Source organism: Ambystoma mexicanum, chromosome 4q, assembly GCF_040938575.1.
Source record: "Ambystoma mexicanum isolate Mex_15411 chromosome 4q, UKY_AmexF1_1, whole genome shotgun sequence".
In the NCBI taxonomy this organism is placed as follows: domain Eukaryota; kingdom Metazoa; phylum Chordata; class Amphibia; order Caudata; family Ambystomatidae; genus Ambystoma; species Ambystoma mexicanum.
In genome coordinates this window covers 1,071,350,233-1,071,368,330 of record NC_090928.1, presented here as the reverse complement: position 1 = coordinate 1,071,368,330, position 18,098 = coordinate 1,071,350,233, and the positions used below count along the sequence as shown (strand labels likewise).

Sequence of the window (18,098 nt, the reverse complement as noted above, 5' to 3'; positions counted from 1 at the left end):
CCTTCCTTTCTCAACATATTGGGCACTTTGCTGTTCTCACTTATCTGCTGGCACAACATTGTTCTTTCAGGCAATTAACTGTTTGTCGTTCAACCCTTGATGCAGATGCAAGCCATTTGTCCAACGGTTGTGTGAGAAGCAGGATTTTTTTGGTTTGACCTCTGAAAGGGGGGGGGGGTCATTTCTTTTAAACAACCCTTTGCACTGTAACAAGTGAATGAAAACACAGGAAAATGTGTTTTCCTATGGGGCATGACCAACTTTGAATGATCTTAGAACCACCTTCTTTCGCAGCTACAGGCTACCATAACACTGCATGTTTTTACAATGGAACGCTCAGGCAACTATAATCAAACACCAGCCCTCTAAAGGCCCACGTATCACATCTTGAGGGCTCTGGTGTGGAATGCTCCGAGAGCATTATCATTCTAAAAACATGGCAGTGTTATGGAACTTTATGTTCCGAGCACATGAATGAACTTTCATAACACCACTGTGTACGAGTGTATGTGTTCAAAGCACAAAAGAAACTTTCATGGCACCATCAAACAGGGTTATGAATTTTGACAGATACCTGTGGACTTGTGGTGAAGTGTTTCCTCTTTTAGCCATTTTACCAGGGTTAGAATCCTGGCCGTAGCACTGTTGCATTCAAGTGGGCACTACACATTAACACAAGGAGGCTTATTGAAAACCTATTAAGTGAATGTTTCAACAAAACTGATTATCCCTGTCCTCCAACAGTCGGAATCCCAGAGTTGTCAGAGATTGATAAACTTGAATCTGCCGAAAAATTGAATCTGCCGAAACACAGGTTTTTCAGAACCGTAGCCGTGAAGAAAGGGCTGCCATTTAATCTTTGGCCTCCAATGATGCTATCCTCATCAAAAAAGCTGATACGGGTGGGGGTATAGTTGTCCTTAACAAAAACGACTATATTAAAGAATGCTTGGGCAACCTCCATAATGAAGAGTGATACAATGGTCTTCTGTAAGATCCGACCAAAACTTTTTTTAAAGCATTGACCGAAAAGTGACTAAAGCGGAACAAGAGAGGTGGATAAGCAAAACAGGAAGCAGGATTCAACAGTACCTACTTTTTAGTGTTTGCCCAAAATACACAAAACCATTTTAAATCGTCCCCGGGCGCCCGATAGTGGCAGGGATCAATTTGGTCCCTGAACCACTGTCGAAGTTTGCTGATCATTACCATAAGAGTTTGCTAGCAACAGGTCTTCCCATCTTTAAGATGAGACTGATGCCATCAAAACAATTGAAAATGTTGATTTTGACCGCGAACATAACTTACTTGGATTGGACATAGTATCCCTCTATACCAATATTCCACAACAAGCTACACTAGAGGCCATAAAAATAGTACCGATGATAATCTAGTTCCTAACTCATTTATCATGTGGTGTGTGGACATGGTTCTTACTAAAGCTATTTAGAATGTGTGGGTATCAGCAAATTAAGGGGACAGCAATAGGGGCTAAATGGCCCAGAGCTTGGCTAATTTGTATGTCAAGACCTTTGAAAAGGGCAGTATATGTGCCCCTTCCAATCCTTTTCACCACCATATTAAACTTTGGACTTGTTATATTGATTTTGATCTGGGAAGGATCAGTAGAGGTAGCTCAATATACAGAAATCGCCACCTCAAAGTTACCAATAACGTAAAACGACTACTCCAATTTTTCAGATATCACCATCTTCCATGACAATGGTCAGCTACTGGTTAAACCGTACTATAAACCTATAGATTGCGATTTGCTTTTGGACTATACAAGCCAGCTATTAAACATCTCAGGGACAACTTGCCATTTGGACAATTCCTTCGATTAAAGAGAAATAGCAGTCAAAGGGAGGCATTAGAGAATGAGGCCAATATTGTGTCCATGAAATTGCGCAATTGTGGGTACCCAAAGAAACTGGTGAAAAAGGCTGCTAAGAGGCCATATAACAATAGAGAAGCACCGATAGAGACCAAAATACCAAAAACTACAGAGAATCGTTTGGTGTTCGACTTTTACGAACCATAGCTTGGCAATAGGAAATGGCATTAACAAACCTTGGAAGGTGTTTGCATCATCAGAGCATCATTTAGAGCAACCCATTTTTGCCTATAAAAAGAGCACTTCTGTAAGAAACTTGTGAGTAGAAGTAAACCTCAGAATAAGACCCCGATTGCACCAACCCTTACCTCCACCTGGGGCTTGGACCCGATTGTGGGACATTACCCCTGTGGCGGGTGCGTATTATGTAAGCTTACAAAAAAAATATATCTAGGAGGTCAATGTTAGCAGCGATTGACCATACAAATGGAATTGCTTTTCGAATTGTAGCACGGATCATTTAATTACATGCCCATATGGACTCAAGTATAGTGGGAAAACCAACAGGAAAATCAATACTAGAAGCAGAACACAGGAGCGGTCTTAAAAACAAGATCAAACAAGCACCCATGGTCAAACACTTCATGGCCAAAAACCATGGCTGGGAAGATTTCAAGTGGACCATTTTACAAGTGATTAAGGGACCTAACCCACAAGTGAGAGAAGATAAATTGTTTAAAACGTGAACAAGAGCTGATTTATTTTGACTAAAATGGACACAAAGGGACTCAATAAGGCCGTGGAGTGGCATTAAATAAGGTGAAGGGCTGTACTCAGTTCTCCACCCTTTTTGGGTGCTAGAAATATATATTTATCGATTTATAATTTGGCATGGCGCAGAGGGTTGCTTACTTTTGTCTGCCTGGCCCCCTTTAGAGGCCATTAGTAATTGATAGTGATCCTGTCTCCACCGTTAGGATTGTTATCCTTCATTCACTAGGGCTGGGTACTTTTGTACCTATGCGTGCAGATAATGTTTTAAAAAATATCTGGCCCAACTGTCTTACTTTTGGGGCCAATAGTCTCTATTTCTGTCTTTGACACAGTCAACCATGACATCATGCGCAACCGTCTCCGTGATAACCTGGGTATCACCATCAGGCCCTGGCCAGGCAGACCTCTTTCTGATCGACCGTCCCAGGTCCAACTTGGGTCCTTCCTTTCCTCCATCTCACACTCTACTTGTGGTGTTCCCCAGGGGTCCAACCTCTCTCCCTGGCTGCTGAACCAATGCCTGGCACCCCTTGCCCACCGCATTGCCGCTCTCTGCTCCAACTTTCAGGGCTATGCGAATGACACTCAGCTCATTTTCAGGCTTCTCTCTGCCACCTCTTCTCCCTCCCTCATCTCTGTTTGTCTGCCATCCAAGAGTGGTGTGCCGCCAATTATCTCTGCCTTAATGCCAAAAGACAGATTCACCTCATCGGCACACCTGCACCCTCCTTTCCTGCCACTCTCTGGCCGGCCTCCCTTAGCCTCTTCCTGCTCCCACCTGTGAGGCTAAAAACCTCGGGTCATTTTTGACTCTACACTCTCCTTCCCTCCTCACATCTCTAAGAAGTCAAACTACCAACTGCACCTCCTCAGGGGTATTCTTCCTTTCCTCTCCTTCCCCCAGAAGCTTACTGTTCTAGAGCTCTGGTTCTCTCTAGGCTAGACTACTGCAACAACCTCTTTCTAAATCTGTCTGCTTCTACTCTCCGCCCTCTGCAACTCATCCAGAACAGGACTGCAAGACTTGTCCTTGGCCTCAAGCCCGGGGATTGTATCTCTCTAGCCTTGAAATCGCTTCACTGGCTCCCAGTGGCTGCAAGGGTTAATTAAAGACCCTCTGCATTGTCCACAAGGCTTTCTGGGGCCTGGGTCCAAAATACCTTCAACTCTCCCTCTGCAAATACCTTCCAACTCAAGCTCTTCGCTCCTCCACCTCCAACTCCGTCAGGACCAGCCGCTTCTCCAAGCAACGAGATGGGGGTAGAACTCTTTCCTCGGCTGGGGTCTCCCTCTGGAACAGCCCCCCTGCCACTCTGAAACTTGAGGAGTGGCATCTCTGGTTCCGGAAGAACCTCAAGACCTTCCTCTTCGCTTCTGCCTTCACCCTTCCTCTCCCCTGCTGAACTGGCTGCCCTCTGATTTCGAGGCCAGGTCTCTGCCCACCCAGACACACACCCTCACTAACTCTTGGCAACCCCTGCACCTGGGTCTGTATCTGTAACCCTACAGTCCCCTTACCTGCACTTATTAGACACCGCCTGTCTGCACCTTAAACCTTGCACTTGCCACCTTGCTAGCTGCACTATCAGTTGTTTTTATCCCTTGCTCAGCACTTTCCACCTCTCACTTGCACTTTTCCCCCTTCCCACTACGCTGCACTTGCGTGTTCTCAACGTCACCGGCCCTAGTAAGATTGTTGTTTTGTCCTCCCTTGTTCCCCTCCCTTGCCTCGTTGCGCTCCGAAACACATATGTATGAGCGCAATACAAATAAAATAGATCATATATCTATTTAAGTAGTGACTGTTACTCCACTGGCCTTATTTCTGTCTTGGTAGAATTATAGTCAGCAGGAGGCGATTCTTATCATTTTTCCGGTTATTGTATAGGAATGGCCGCCTTGTAGCGACCACGGGAATATCTATTTGCTTAGTAATGGGAGTTACCATGGTGATCCTAGTACACATGGAGGAGACGCAGCATTCGGTTCTGCACGAAAAATCCTTTGCAAATATCATTTGCTTCATAGTAAGCTTTTTGTTCCTGCTCTTGAGGGCTACAAACAACGATGTGGGGTAACTTTAGCCCCCGCTGGTATTACGTACTGTAGAATGTCTTGAGTCCTGTTACTGTTGGTTGCTTGGCAACCCACAAAGGCGAAGCGCTCAACACTTAGTCACCGAGAGACTGTACCATTAGTCGTTCACGGTCTACAAGTCGGAGTGACTTTATTAACTTTCATTGTGGCTGCATTCTGACACAGTGCTTCGTTTCTTCTCTTTCTGTTTTGATTCACAGGGTGCTCATTCAGACGAGACCTGACACATATGAAAGGAACAAACACGGGGTGCTCATTTTTTCTGGGACCACAAGCTTAATACCACCATGGAGGAGCACTAACTGTCACCAAACTAGGCAAGGGAACCTTTGCTAATGAGGGACGCTTATTATACTAAGCGCAATGTTAATTCCCAACACTAACTCGTGCCTTTTCGGTTATTGTTTCAGCCCCTCCCGATTCACATCTAGAATTGGCCTTTTTTTGGACCTTGGTGTATTTCCCCACAGTAGTCCGAAACAAGGTTAGTTACACTCTACTACTTGTTCATTCTTTCCATTCGTACTGTATTGAACTGTGTTCGAGGTTCTGAGTAGGAACATGTTTGGGTGGCTGGTAGCTTGTAAACACTCGTGTGTGTCCACAGATTACTCACAGTTATGGCATAAGAACGGAGGTCCTTACTGTGGTATCCCGCTACCTCTTATCCACCCGAGGTAAACTTTGGGATTTTCCCTGACCCTTAGGTCTGGAGGAGGGATTTATTATTTCCTGACATTGATAGTACTAGTGGCTATTTTTGTTTCTTCCCTTTGGCCGCCTATAGTGTGGTGGAAGTGTGGTGGAAGTAAAGTGTCTGCATGACACATTAACTCTGAAGTCGAGTAGAGAGTGATTCTAGGGGGAACTGAATTCTAGATTCCCTGCATTATAAGTGACCCAATTACATTGCTCATGATGAATGTTTGCCACACAATGGATTACGAACAGAAACATGCTGTTGGCCGATGCTGAATTGCAAAGGCATTTGTGTAAAATTCAGTTACAAAGAGTCATAATAACTCTTAGAGACCATAAATTATTGACTTCACTAACATTTTGTACGCTTTATATAGTACAGCCTATCCCTACTTTGCGAGTACACAAGTCACTTTTTAGAAATTTTTGCACAATTGGATTGTCCACATTGTATTTTTATTGTGTTTAGTCTCTGCATGTATACTTATATTTTGATGCATTGTATGTACTTTTATATTAACCTAAACAAATTGCTAAAGTGTTGCTATTCATTTCTTGTACATAAGTTTTCCTTCTTGCCACAGTATAGGTTGCCTTTCTCTCCACCCCGTTGTTTTGGCGAATTATTGAAAACAAGACGTTAATACCGACTTCACATTATGCATACAACATTGTTTTATTGTCGATAAATACCCAGGGATAGAGAAGCTAGCCCATCAGAAACTTTAAAATCTGAGCCATACTACGAAGGTCATGATTCCAAGGATCTGGACTACAAATCAGCGACTGACATGGTGCAAGCACAGGGACAGAAGTACATCTCATTGGCAATTTAGACAATGATAAAGAGGATCAAACATATTTAACGGCCCTTCCTCTACCAAATATTTAAAAATATATTTTAGACATGTAATTTTTGTAGAGCAGTTGTGCAAAGGTCTTCTTGTTAATAGGGAAAATACAGGCTATGGAAGGTTTTCAAAAGGCAAATAAAGTCCCTTAAGACCTTGTATAGGCAACTTGATCTGCAGCTGTTTCACATGGGGAATCTGGTCCATTCAGGTATTGCAACCTGAAAAGTCTGTACGCTTATCCAAGCCCTCGTTAGCTCACATCAATGGGGGAAAATGCCCACCTTACTGGGCTTCCAGACGCACACCTGCCCCCCTTAAAGCAGCACACCATGATGCAGTTCACCTCATAACAGGTGTCCACAAATTCAACCATATCCCTCCAACACTGTGCATGCTTCATTACCTCCCCTCCCCACCAGGAGCATATTCAAAACTGCATGTATCACCTACAAAGCAGTCTCAAACGGAACACAAAACTAGCTGGCGGCAAACCCCACACCTATGGAGGCTCTCGCACATCACGTAGCAAAACCATCAAAAGGTTGGACTCAAAACTAGCCCATAAAGAAGTCTCAAAAGCAGTCTCTCTCCTGCCACGCCTTGACCATATGGAAGTCAATCCCGGTAGAGGCTTGAAATGCCCCTACCATTCTCCAGTTCTGCAAAACACTAAAAACATGGCTCTTTCAACAATACTTAGCAGAGGACTAACAATTCCCCTCTCCCTCCACCAATAGTACTGTGTTACAGTATAAAATGCCAAGCCCAATTCTGTTGTAAAGCCATCTTGAGCTAGGTTTAAGCTTTAAGCAATAAAATAAATGTGTGTTTTCCCCAGTGCAGAGCTATCATAAATACCTTACCCGATTTGCTCAAAAAAGCTGGTGACAGAAGTGACTTTTTTTTCCTTTTAACATGATGAGCCAATATGCGACATGTCGAGTGGTGGTTGGTGTACTTATGGTGATATTTGCAGAGCCAGACCTTGCCAACTCGATAGTACCAAGAAGCCTAGGCTTAAAGGAATAGAGCGCTATACATCGTTTTGGTCTTAAAACATGGGCAATAATAAACAATATAAAACATATTTTTATTCAAAATTCCTATGTAGAATTTTACACAAATCATGTTTAAACCCCTTTAAAATCAAGCACTAGGAGGTGTCCATTTTGCTAAACCTCCATCTCAGGCTTCCCTATTCCCCCACAATGATTCTCAAATATTGGTAGACAATCGCCATGTGAACCCTACAGTCTGTATTGATCCCTTACCTTAAGGGGGGCCTAAAGCTGTGGTGTTATCTAAAGTGCTCCCTCAGGTACTTCGTAAGGGACCTAGCGGGCTGCCTTGTTGTTCTGGCTCTTATTTCAACGGTTGATTTTACAGATTCTCCTCACTCCCGTCACCACTCTCTCACCCCTTCCTCTAAATCTCACTCAGTCTCCCTCTGCACCCCTTTCCACTGATCTTGCTGGTCTTTCCCAGTTCTCCCATCTCCACCCTCCAACTGATCTCTCCCCTCCTCCTATACTGTGCTTCCTGGTCTTACCCGTCACTCCATCTCTCCCCCCCACACGCCACCCCTTTTCTTATCCCCCGACCAACCTCCACTCATGTCTCAGCCCAACTCCCTCCTTGACTGTTTATAGCCCAGCCTTGCCTGTTATGGTGTTCCTCTTGGCTCCCATGGGCCTTCTATTTTAGCTGCTTGCCTTGGCCGGTCTCTAGCAGAGCTTATGGAGCTCCCCTGAAATGTTTTGATAAGGCTTCTGGCCAGACCCTTTTAGGTGCATCTCGTTTTTTCCTGGGATTCTCTCCAGGATCTGGCGAGTCTTGCTTCCAACCAGGTTTTGGGAGGGTTTTTTCCCCAGATTGAGACGTGGTACATTCTTGGAATGGCAGTTTTGGTCTCCCCCTACTTAGTAGTTCATGCATCAAAGCTCTGGAACTAATACGTTACACTGATGACCATCTGACTTTTAGATACAACCCCAAGGACCTGGTTGTTTCCTAGATGATCCGCTTGGGTTTACAGGTTAGTCTTACGTTTGTTTATTTATTTATAGTGCGCGCCGCACCCAGAGGTATCTGGGCGCAATACAAGGATATGCAGTTTCTTAGTTACACATAGTATGTACACAAATACAGAATGCTATATACAAAGGACAACACAAGGGCACATACACGTAATTACAATTGGCAGGAAGCAATGCTACGACAATACAATAATATTTACAGATTACAAAGTTCTGCCCAATTTAGGTCACGTGCATGTATCCAGTGAGGAAGACAGGTGAGGCTAGTAGGGTGCATCATTAGTGATAATTCAGTTTTTCATATCTTTCCTAAATGTATAGAAGGGCTGGTCGGCCCTAAGAGTCAAGGGTAGAGTATTGCACAATTGGGCAGCAAGGACTGGAAAGCTGCTACCACCTGCTTTTTTAAGTTTGTATCTGGGTAATTGTAGACATCCTGGAGTTGGAAGATCTCGTTTGTCTGGCATGATGGGTTTTGGAGAATTTATCCATAAGGTATTGCGGAGCTGAGTTATTAAGGCATTTGTGCGTAAGGGATGCTGTTTTAAGTTGGATTTGTTCCTTACTAGAGAGACAATTATTGTCTCATCTGGTCAATGAAATATGTTGTCTACGAGGTAGGCTCAGGGCTGTTCGGAGTGCATTATTCTGTAGGATCTGTAGTTTCTTGATGACCTATTTATTGGCACCTAAGTAAAGTGCATTACAATAGTTGATTGTGGAGAGTACCAGGGCTCTAGCTAAGGTAATGCAGCTTTTTGTGGAGAGGAAGGGTCTACAGGAGCGGATAAGCTTACAAGTGTAAGCTGTTGCGCTAAACTTCTTGCACATGTTCCGGGAGGAGTCTAGATAGAAATCTCGCGTTTTTACTTCTTTGGCGACCCTAATGACTTGTCCATCAATGTTGAAGGCGCCGTAGCGGTCGCCCAATTTAGTGACATTGATGGGGGTAGCTATGAGGAGCAGTTCAGTTTTATGGTCTTATGGTTTGATTTCAACACCCAGATACATCCTGTGAGTTGAATTGTATCATTATACAAACACATGCATACCATACCACATATAAAAGGGGACAAGGGACCTTAAAGCACTGGAGCTTACCTTTTGCTTAAGGTAGGCCTGGGAGGTAATAATACTATTTACATTTCTGAATTGTTTCAATCACCACAATAAAGTTACCTTAAATGGCAAAAAGCCAGGAGTACTGATCAGGAGGAGTCTTATGTGGACACAAATTCAGGATTCCTCCCGATGCAGGTGGCAAAAATGCACTTGCAAGCTACAAGCTAGCCATAAAAGTCACTCACCACATACCCACAACACACCATTTCTTACTCGCCAAGAGTCAAACATCAGTGACATACAATTATGTGAAGCTCTCTCAGTCCAAGTACCATTTATCAATTCCCAGACCCTTAATATCCACCTCATCTACCGCCCTCCGTGTCCAATTGGGACATTTGAGTAAGATATCCACACAATACTTTCCAATAACCTCAAAAGCGCAACACTTTTACTATTATTAGGCGACCTCAACTTAGGATACAATGACCCAACAGATCATCCTGCCCAGGCAACGGTAAACATCTTAACAGAACTTGGCCTAACCCAAAGAAGCAATACCCCTACCCACAACAAAGGTAGAATATTAGATTGGGTGCTGGATTATAATTGCTATGCCAATAACCTCTCCATTAGCCTGGACTAACCACTACTTACTCTCATTTACGCTTTCCACCAACAGACCCCCCTCCTATACCCGCCCCCATGGCTCCACCTACACTATCTAGAAATAAAAACAGTATTACAGCGGATAGGCTTATCCCTGCTATTCTCCCTACCCTCAACTCACTTCCTGATAGTACTGACCCTGAAGGATTGGTCGAAGAGTATAACAAAATTATGGCTTCCTCCCTAGACCAGATTGCCCCGCTTAAACTGAGACCAAGTAAGCCTAAAAACCATTTAAACAAATAGTTCACAGCATTCCTAAAAAACTTAAGGCAACAAAAAAAATTGCGAGGCTGCATGGAAACTACTACCTTCAGAAGCTAACAAACTAAAACTTACCAAACTTTCATCCCTCTATAAAAAAAGAAATCTGCCTTGCTAAAAACAGGAATCCTATGACACCCGTATTTCCCAAGCAAATTCTAACATGAAATAATTATTTACTATTCTTAAAGAACTAGAGACTCCCATTGCCATTCCAGACACATGCACTAAAGATAAAAAATGGTGTTCAGATATCCAACACGCACTTGCCAATAAAGTATCTACCTTACAAAATAAAATCTCTCTCAAAAAAAGTATCCCTAAATGCCCCACCTAAAATAGCTGCTAACCTCGCTAAAATCCAGCCCATGAGATTTAACTTTTCTAAAGTATCCATCATAGAGGTGGAAAGAATTATTATGTCTCTTAAGCCATCTAATTGTCAGGGTGATCTCTGTCCGACTCAGCTTATCAAGGATGAGGCTCGAGACCCATCACCCTTCATCCCTACGCTTATCAACGCTTCCTTTACCACCGGCACCATCCCCTCTAACATTAAAGAATCCTGGGTACTCCCATTATTTAAAAAACACACTCTAGAACCCTTGTCACCTAACAACTATAGGCCAATTAAAACAGTCCCATTTCTCCTAAAAATACTAGACAAAGTGGCCTATACGCGAATTCTAAAATACTTGGAATTTCATCACCTGTTAGGAGCTCGACAGTCAGGTTTCCGTCCACAACATGGAACGGAAACCGCCCTCATCGAGATCAAGACCCTTTAGTCGATGAGCTTAGAGATAGTGGGAAATCAGCTTTGCTTCTCCTCCTTGACCTCTCAGCTGCTTTCGACTTGGTGGATCATACGGTCTTATGTAGCCATTTCGACACAGCAGCACACTTCTGCAAAGATGCCATAACCTGGATTAGATCCTTCCTAAGCAGCAGAACAATGAGGGTCTTCTTGCCTTCATCAGCAGCAGGCCCCATACCTATCACCTGCTGCGTGCCTCAGGGATCCTGCGTCTCACCCTCACTGTACAATATCTTTACCAAGCCCCTTTTCGATGATCTGGACCATCTTGGTATCGCCTACACGAATTATGCAGATGATACTCAGATCCTCCTCCCACTTTCAGGGGATTATGACAAGGATTTGGCATTGGTGAATAGAGTGTACCTCATCATCCAGGCATGGATGGCTACGCACGGTCTATGCCTGAATGATGATAACTCATCATCTTGGGTACCCCTACTAACTTCAAAAAACTAGGACCCGACTATTCCTCATTCATAATTGACAGCAACCTTATCAATGGAGCCCAGAGAGGTAAAAACATTAGGTTTTCACCTCGACTCCATCTTGTCCTTTTCGAAACAGGTCAACACGCTAGCGTCGTCCACGGCGTACACGTGTAAACTTATCAGAACTGGTAGGCCATTTCTTTCGAACAACAGCTGCACTATCCTGGCTAGAGCCCTGATTCTGTCACGTTTGGATTATTGTAATGCCCTATACATAGGCTCAAAGAAATCCATCATCAGAAGAACCCAAACCCTACAAAACAATGCCCTTAGAGTGGCCTTAAGCCTTTCCAGAAGAGAGCACATCTCAGACAGTAGGGGACAATATAACTTGCTCCGGACCAATGACAAAATCCTACTAAAAACTGTCACTCACCCACAAATCTCTCAATAATGCTGCACCTATCTACCTCTCAGAGATTCCACAAACGTACATCCTTCAAACCAACCAGATTAGCAAACCGGGATTGCCTGTCCATCCCCAGATTCAAATTATCCTTGATTGGTGGTAACAGCTTCCCTGTTAAAGCGGCTAAACTCTGGAACTCCCTGCCGCCCACACTGATAGAAGACCAGTCCTACCAGAATTTCAGATCTAATCCGATCCTGTGCATAAAATCCAACGACCACTAACTCAGAGTTGCATCCTCCACCCTGTGATGACCAATGCTCCTGTAACTGAAATGTAATCAGTAATGCCTACCTGCTAGCCCTACGGCTGAAACCTTAACCTATGTATAATGCTTTTCATATCTGTATATCCTATTTTATAAGTAATGTATTTCACCTTATGACCTACTGTAATTAAGCTTTGCATATTCTTGTAACTGTTGTGCCCTGATACCCCTGGGTCTGGGGCGCATTACAAATAATAATCAAATATAAACAGAGGCAAGGCCAAAGTTTGCGTTGTATTTGCCCCAACCAAACTCCACAAAATGAACCCTTCTTACCCCTCCTTTTGTTGGAGAGGATGCAGTGAAGTAGGTAATTTGATACATATCTGGTGAACATGTTCTAAAACGCAGTACTACTGGAACGAAGTGTTTTTCTCAAATCCGGTGGTGGTACTACTGGGGGTGTGGGGGGGGGTGACGCAGGTGAAACCACTCATCTGTGCCTGGGCAACTAGCAACCCATATCATTCATCTCTTTGTAGGATACAAACACTATTGCACACAACTGGAAGAACGGGGGAGGGGCGGTAGTTTTGTCCTGTTTTACAGATGTGTTGCATAGCTCTCAACTCACACGCTTTTGGCGGGTGTCACCCGCCTTGCAAAGGGCTGACTCACCCGCCAAGCCTCCAACACTCCCATTCATTTCAATGGGCGTCTCACCCACCGCCAAAAACAAAATCGGGTGATTTCACCCGCCTTTGCAAAACAAATGGTTGAGAGCTATGGTGTTGGTGTAAAATTTGGGAATTATTTCTAGTCGGAATTACAGATTGAGTATACATCGTAGCCTTTATTACCTTCCCACTTTTTGTATACATGTATTCCAGTGTTTGGTCGGTGGGTTCGAGCCACTCTTGGGGGGTATGTGGTGGAGCGAGCTACGCATCTAACGGAAACAAACGTCCGAATGAGTAGAGAACTGGGGACGAGCCAAGGCCCAGAGACTCACTAGCGGAGGCTCCGAGGCCGGGATGCGCTGGGCCCCCGAGGGCGCGACATTTTACAGTGAGATGTCATCAGCGGCCTGTCACTAGCCTTGCACAACGTGGCTACTGGCTGTTGTGACGGGGAGGGGCAGGGCGAGATCACCGGTCAGCTGCGACAGACACAGAGGGCCGGGAGCGAGGCCCAGGCTCCTCGCTGACTAGGCCGCACATCCAACAGGGTTGCTTATGTTTCTCCGGGAGTAGGGGCGATGTAGGACGGTTTGGAGGGGCAAGGGGGAATAAAATCAATACAACGCAATACGCCGAAGGAAAACCGTACACTTTACAGTCTGAACATTTATTTTTTGCCCAAAATGTGTATGCATTGACCTTCCCGGGGATCTCAGTCCACACTCCAAACAGATGACATTTTGTCATGCTGAGGATTGAGTTTACCTAAATAATTCCAATTTGTTCAGTGTGTGTCCTCGACTCGTCTTGCTGTTATGTTTAATTACAATCACAACGAACGGTAGTGTTGGTCGGGGGGGGGGGGGGCTTCACAGCGACCGAATGTCGTTATTAACCCGGGAGTGCTCAGTTTGCTGGTACGGTGTTAATCTCGCCCAACAAATCTACGGCGGCTGTCAAATCCAAAAGGTTACGAGGTGTGACAAGAAACGTTAGCGGCATAGGACGGATGTGACGAGTCAACGAATAAATAAAAGTATGTGCGCACGTGGGGGAGGGGGGGTCATTTAAACGCCGCACATTTGTCAGGCCGCGCTTTCCCTTTCAATTATGACTGCGCCCGTTAGTACACGTCTCCAGCCATTCAAGCCGCCTGGCCTCGCCTCCTTGCACGCCCTTCTCTCACCCAGGTCTAGTCGGCTCTCAGCTAAAATGTGGCGTAGCATTCTCAACCCTGCATTTCTAGGGGCATCCGTACTCACCGAGGATCTCCCGGCGCCGGTCTGCGTGTGGCTGGTCGCTGTACACCCACTCGAAATCCTCCCGGGCCACACGGTTCCCCATGGCGGAGCAGCTCTGCTGTCGCTTCGGTCTCTCTGCCGCCCTCCTCCTCACCACCAGGGCCGCTGTCCACTGCAACCGCCCACTTCTCCTTCCTATCCGCAGCTGGGTCTCCTCCCACTGCCCGTCCTCCTCCACCTCCCGCAATCACTCGGCAGCACACACTACCGGTGACTGCAGCACCTCCCTCCCTCCCCCAACGCCCTGAGGCTGCCCTCGCCTCGTTTCTTTGACTCATGTCTGGCAGAGAGTCTCCCAGGACCCCCGCTTATTATTTGCAATTCACTGCTTCGCATCATAACACAGCCTTTATTTCACGTTTCCCCCTCTAATTTCGCCCCCGAGGTACAGTTTTCCATCTGCTATCGGGGCCTGCAAGCACCATATGTTAGAGGCCCGTGAGATGGGTCCAGTGCTGCGAAGAATCGCAAAATTGCATACTAACTCTTTATACGAGGTGTGGCTTTTCTAAGCGAAGGAAGTGCCCGGGTGGGTTTTCAGAGCAGGAATGAAACGGAGAAAATTCAGTTTTCAAGGGTGTGTTAAAGAGAAGACCATTAAAAAGCAGTTATAACCCGACTAATTTAACAAGCATATTCGTCTATAAAAAGGAAATAAAATTAATATAGGTCAATGCAGCTGTCAATAATGATTGACGAGCTGTCAATCACTCGTCAATCATGAAATAATGTATGCCCAAAGCTGATGGTATGATTCTAAATATGGTTGATACTGCCATCTACTGGGGAAGAGCAGTATTGCCACGTACTGCATTTTTTCGTTAAGATTTTGGAAACATTTTATTGAGGTTTTACAATTTAACAAACAATTCATCCAAGTCTGCCCCGCCCCCCAATTTACAATAAGTATACGTAAAACCAGGTGGAATGGGATAGAACTAGAGAGTTTGTATACAGGGGCTGCCACGATTACAATGTGTAATTGATATGAACCCTAACGGAGCAAACGTCTTGAAAAAGAGTTTGTTTGGGCCTGATTTACAAAAATGATTTAACATCGTAAAGTCCCATTGAACATTGGTGTAAATCGGGCCCTTGTGTTACAGCTACTCACATTTTCCTCAATTGAGGGTACTGAGTCTATTGTTTATTATTATTATTGAACGTGGACCTAGCCTCGAGAAGCAATGGAACGCTTTACAGAGATATACAACAATACAGATACACAACAGAGTGCTTTACAGAGGTATAAAACAGTACAGATCCATAACCGAGCGCTTTTCAGAGGTAACAACAGAACAGATATACAGCAGAGGGGCACAGAGAAGGGGTACAGCTGTACAGGATGGTGGGGAGGAGAGGGGTGGACAATGGCTAGCGAGTCGGGTGCATTGGGGGCCATTTGATGGCCTAGATGTTGAGGATGAGCGACTCCTTGAAGATCTTGAGCTCTTTTCTGAATTGTTGGAACGTGGGGGCAAGTCTGATGTTGACTTGGAGGGAGTTACATAGATTTGGGTTGTAAAAGCTTGTTTCCTGTCCTTTCCTTTTTGCATCACCGGAGTTCAAGTATGCATGTATCTTGGCTTCTGGTGGTGCGCTGTCCACCGGAGATGCTGAGTTTCTCCGTGAGGTAACTCGGTTACTTGAGGGCAACTGTCATATAAATGATGCAGCAAGACTTGAAGGTGATTTGTGCATGCAGTGGGACCCAATGAAGGTTGATGAGGGCCAGGGTGATGTGGTTGTATCTGCATAGACCCTTGATGAGGTGTGCGGTCGCGTGTAGGACACTTCTCAGGAGCATGAGGGAGGACAACGGGAGGCCTTCGAGGAGGGAATTGTCCCGACCCAGTCTTGATAGGACCAGTGCTTGAACCGACAGGGAGCAAGGTCTCGTTCTGCAGGTGGGAGAGCTGATACCAAGCTTTCTGAGTTTTCATAGCTATGTGTGTCTTGAAGGAGAGGTGTTTGTCGGTGTGGTACCAAGGCACTTGGCGCAGGAGGTGAGCTTGGGTGCGAAGCCCTCAGGGTTCATGGTTGATAGCCAGGTCTGTATGTCTGGGTGGTCATTGTTGTTGGTGAAGAGTGGGAATTCGATCTTGATGGGGTTGAGCTTCAAGTACGCAATGTGAATCCAAGACTGGATCAGCAAGAGGGAGGTTTTGAGTCTGTGAATGTCCTTGATGGAGTCGATCCTGAGGTATAGCTGTGTGTCGTCGGTGTATTGGTAGATGTTGTGTGTGGCAATGTTGTGTGTGGCTACGAGAGCTCCCAGCGGCTCCATGTATAGATTGAAGATCACAGGGGAGAGGATGAAACCCTGCGAGACTCCACAGGTAACGGGTAGCATTTGTGATCTAGAGGATTACATCTGAACAAACTGGCTGTTGGCGAGGTAGGACTTAAACCAGCATAGGACAAGGTTGCTGATCACTACGCACCGATATAGGATGTCCGTAAGCGCCTGGTCTACTGTGTCGAAAGCGGCCAAGAGGTCAAGTAGAACCAGAAGGCAGGGGTAGCCATTGTCAAGGATGTTGAGGGCATCATCGACCATCTGTATGGTTGCCGTCTCTGTGCTGCATCTGGGTCTGAAACCGGATTGGTAGGTTTAGAGGAGATTGTTGGTGTCTGTGTTGCTGCAGGTGCGCGGCTACGCTTTCTCGATGATCTTACCTAGGAAGAGGAGATGGGGTGATAGTTAGCTAGGTTGTCGGGATCCAGAGTGGGTTGATTTTATTTTTTATTTACTATGTTTGGTTTATTTCAAACCTTTCAGACCTGTGTTGCCAGGTTATTGCATTTAGATCTTAATATCAATACCCATTCTTTCTCGTTTAGACTACAATTGATGGAAATTCTCAAATAGGTGATTGAATCTACCTGATCTAATTGTCCCCCACATACCAATTAAATTTAGGGCTGTGTCTCCCCCATGGGTGTAATTTTAGGGGGGACGGGGGTGTTTGTCCCCCCAACTTTCATGGCACACTATTTTGTCCCCATTCATTTGAATGGGGCACCTTTTCTTCAGAGGCCATGTCCCCCCCAACATTTTCAGCAAAGTTTCTCAACTGGTCTCCCCTGCAACATATTGAGGATCAGTACTTTAAAAAAAAATAATTTTAACGTTTATTCTGAGGTCATTATTTTGGATGTACTGTTCGAGTTTAAGCCTCCACTGTAGTCCTATAGGCATTTGGTCAACCATGACCAGATTGTCAGAGTATAGGATCCACGGCAGGGCATGACTATAGATTTTAGGGGGAAAGGCTGTCACCCCCCTCTGGACAACCCCTATGTATGACAAGTACAGATTAAATAATGTGGGGGCCAAAGGGCAACTCTGCTTCAGACCTCCTAGATGTTTTCATCTTTTGAAAATGCCCCATCCTTTGATAGTCTCACTTGGATGGAGGTTAGGGTGTATAATGCTTTTAATTGCCTCAACCAAATCCACAGGGCATTTTCAGGTTGCCAGTTAGTCCCAAAGACTTTCCCTGCTGATGCTATCAAAAGCCTATTTCAGGTCTATAAATGGCAAATAAATGTTGGTTTTGGTCTTAATCGCTCTTAATTTTAGCAAATTCAGCAGGAAGAGGTTGAGACTTGTGCCAACACCTTTGGTGAAACCAGCCTGTCTACGATCCAGTCACCCTGTTTCAGTTGCCCAAGCCTTCAAAGTGGTGGAGCAATACTGCTGCAGAGATCTTTCCCAATATATCCAAAAGTTCCCCTATCGCCCTTCTTTAATATAGGGATGGCCAAAGCGGTCTTCCATGAAACAGGCACCTCCCTGGCTAAAAGGACTTTGGGAGGGGAGGGGGGCTAATAGCACACAAAAGCCCATGCAGCTGGGTTTTGTTTAAGCATGGAGTTTGTGAGTCCACCGGGTCCCGG

The 18,098-nt window shown here is 45.1% G+C and overlaps 1 protein-coding gene across 1 annotated transcript in view; it reads right to left on the bottom strand.

Annotated features, from left to right (window-relative positions):
* DEGS1 (delta 4-desaturase, sphingolipid 1) overlaps window positions 1–14,401 on the bottom strand; it is a 174,827-nt gene extending 160,426 nt beyond the window's left edge. Inside the window, exon 1 of the mRNA XM_069608640.1 lies at window positions 14,157–14,401. Coding sequence (XP_069464741.1) covers window positions 14,157–14,238 — 82 coding nt within the window. The 5' untranslated portion in view covers window positions 14,239–14,401. The remainder of the gene's footprint in view (window positions 1–14,156) is intronic.
* Window positions 14,402–18,098: the final 3,697 nt, after the last annotated feature.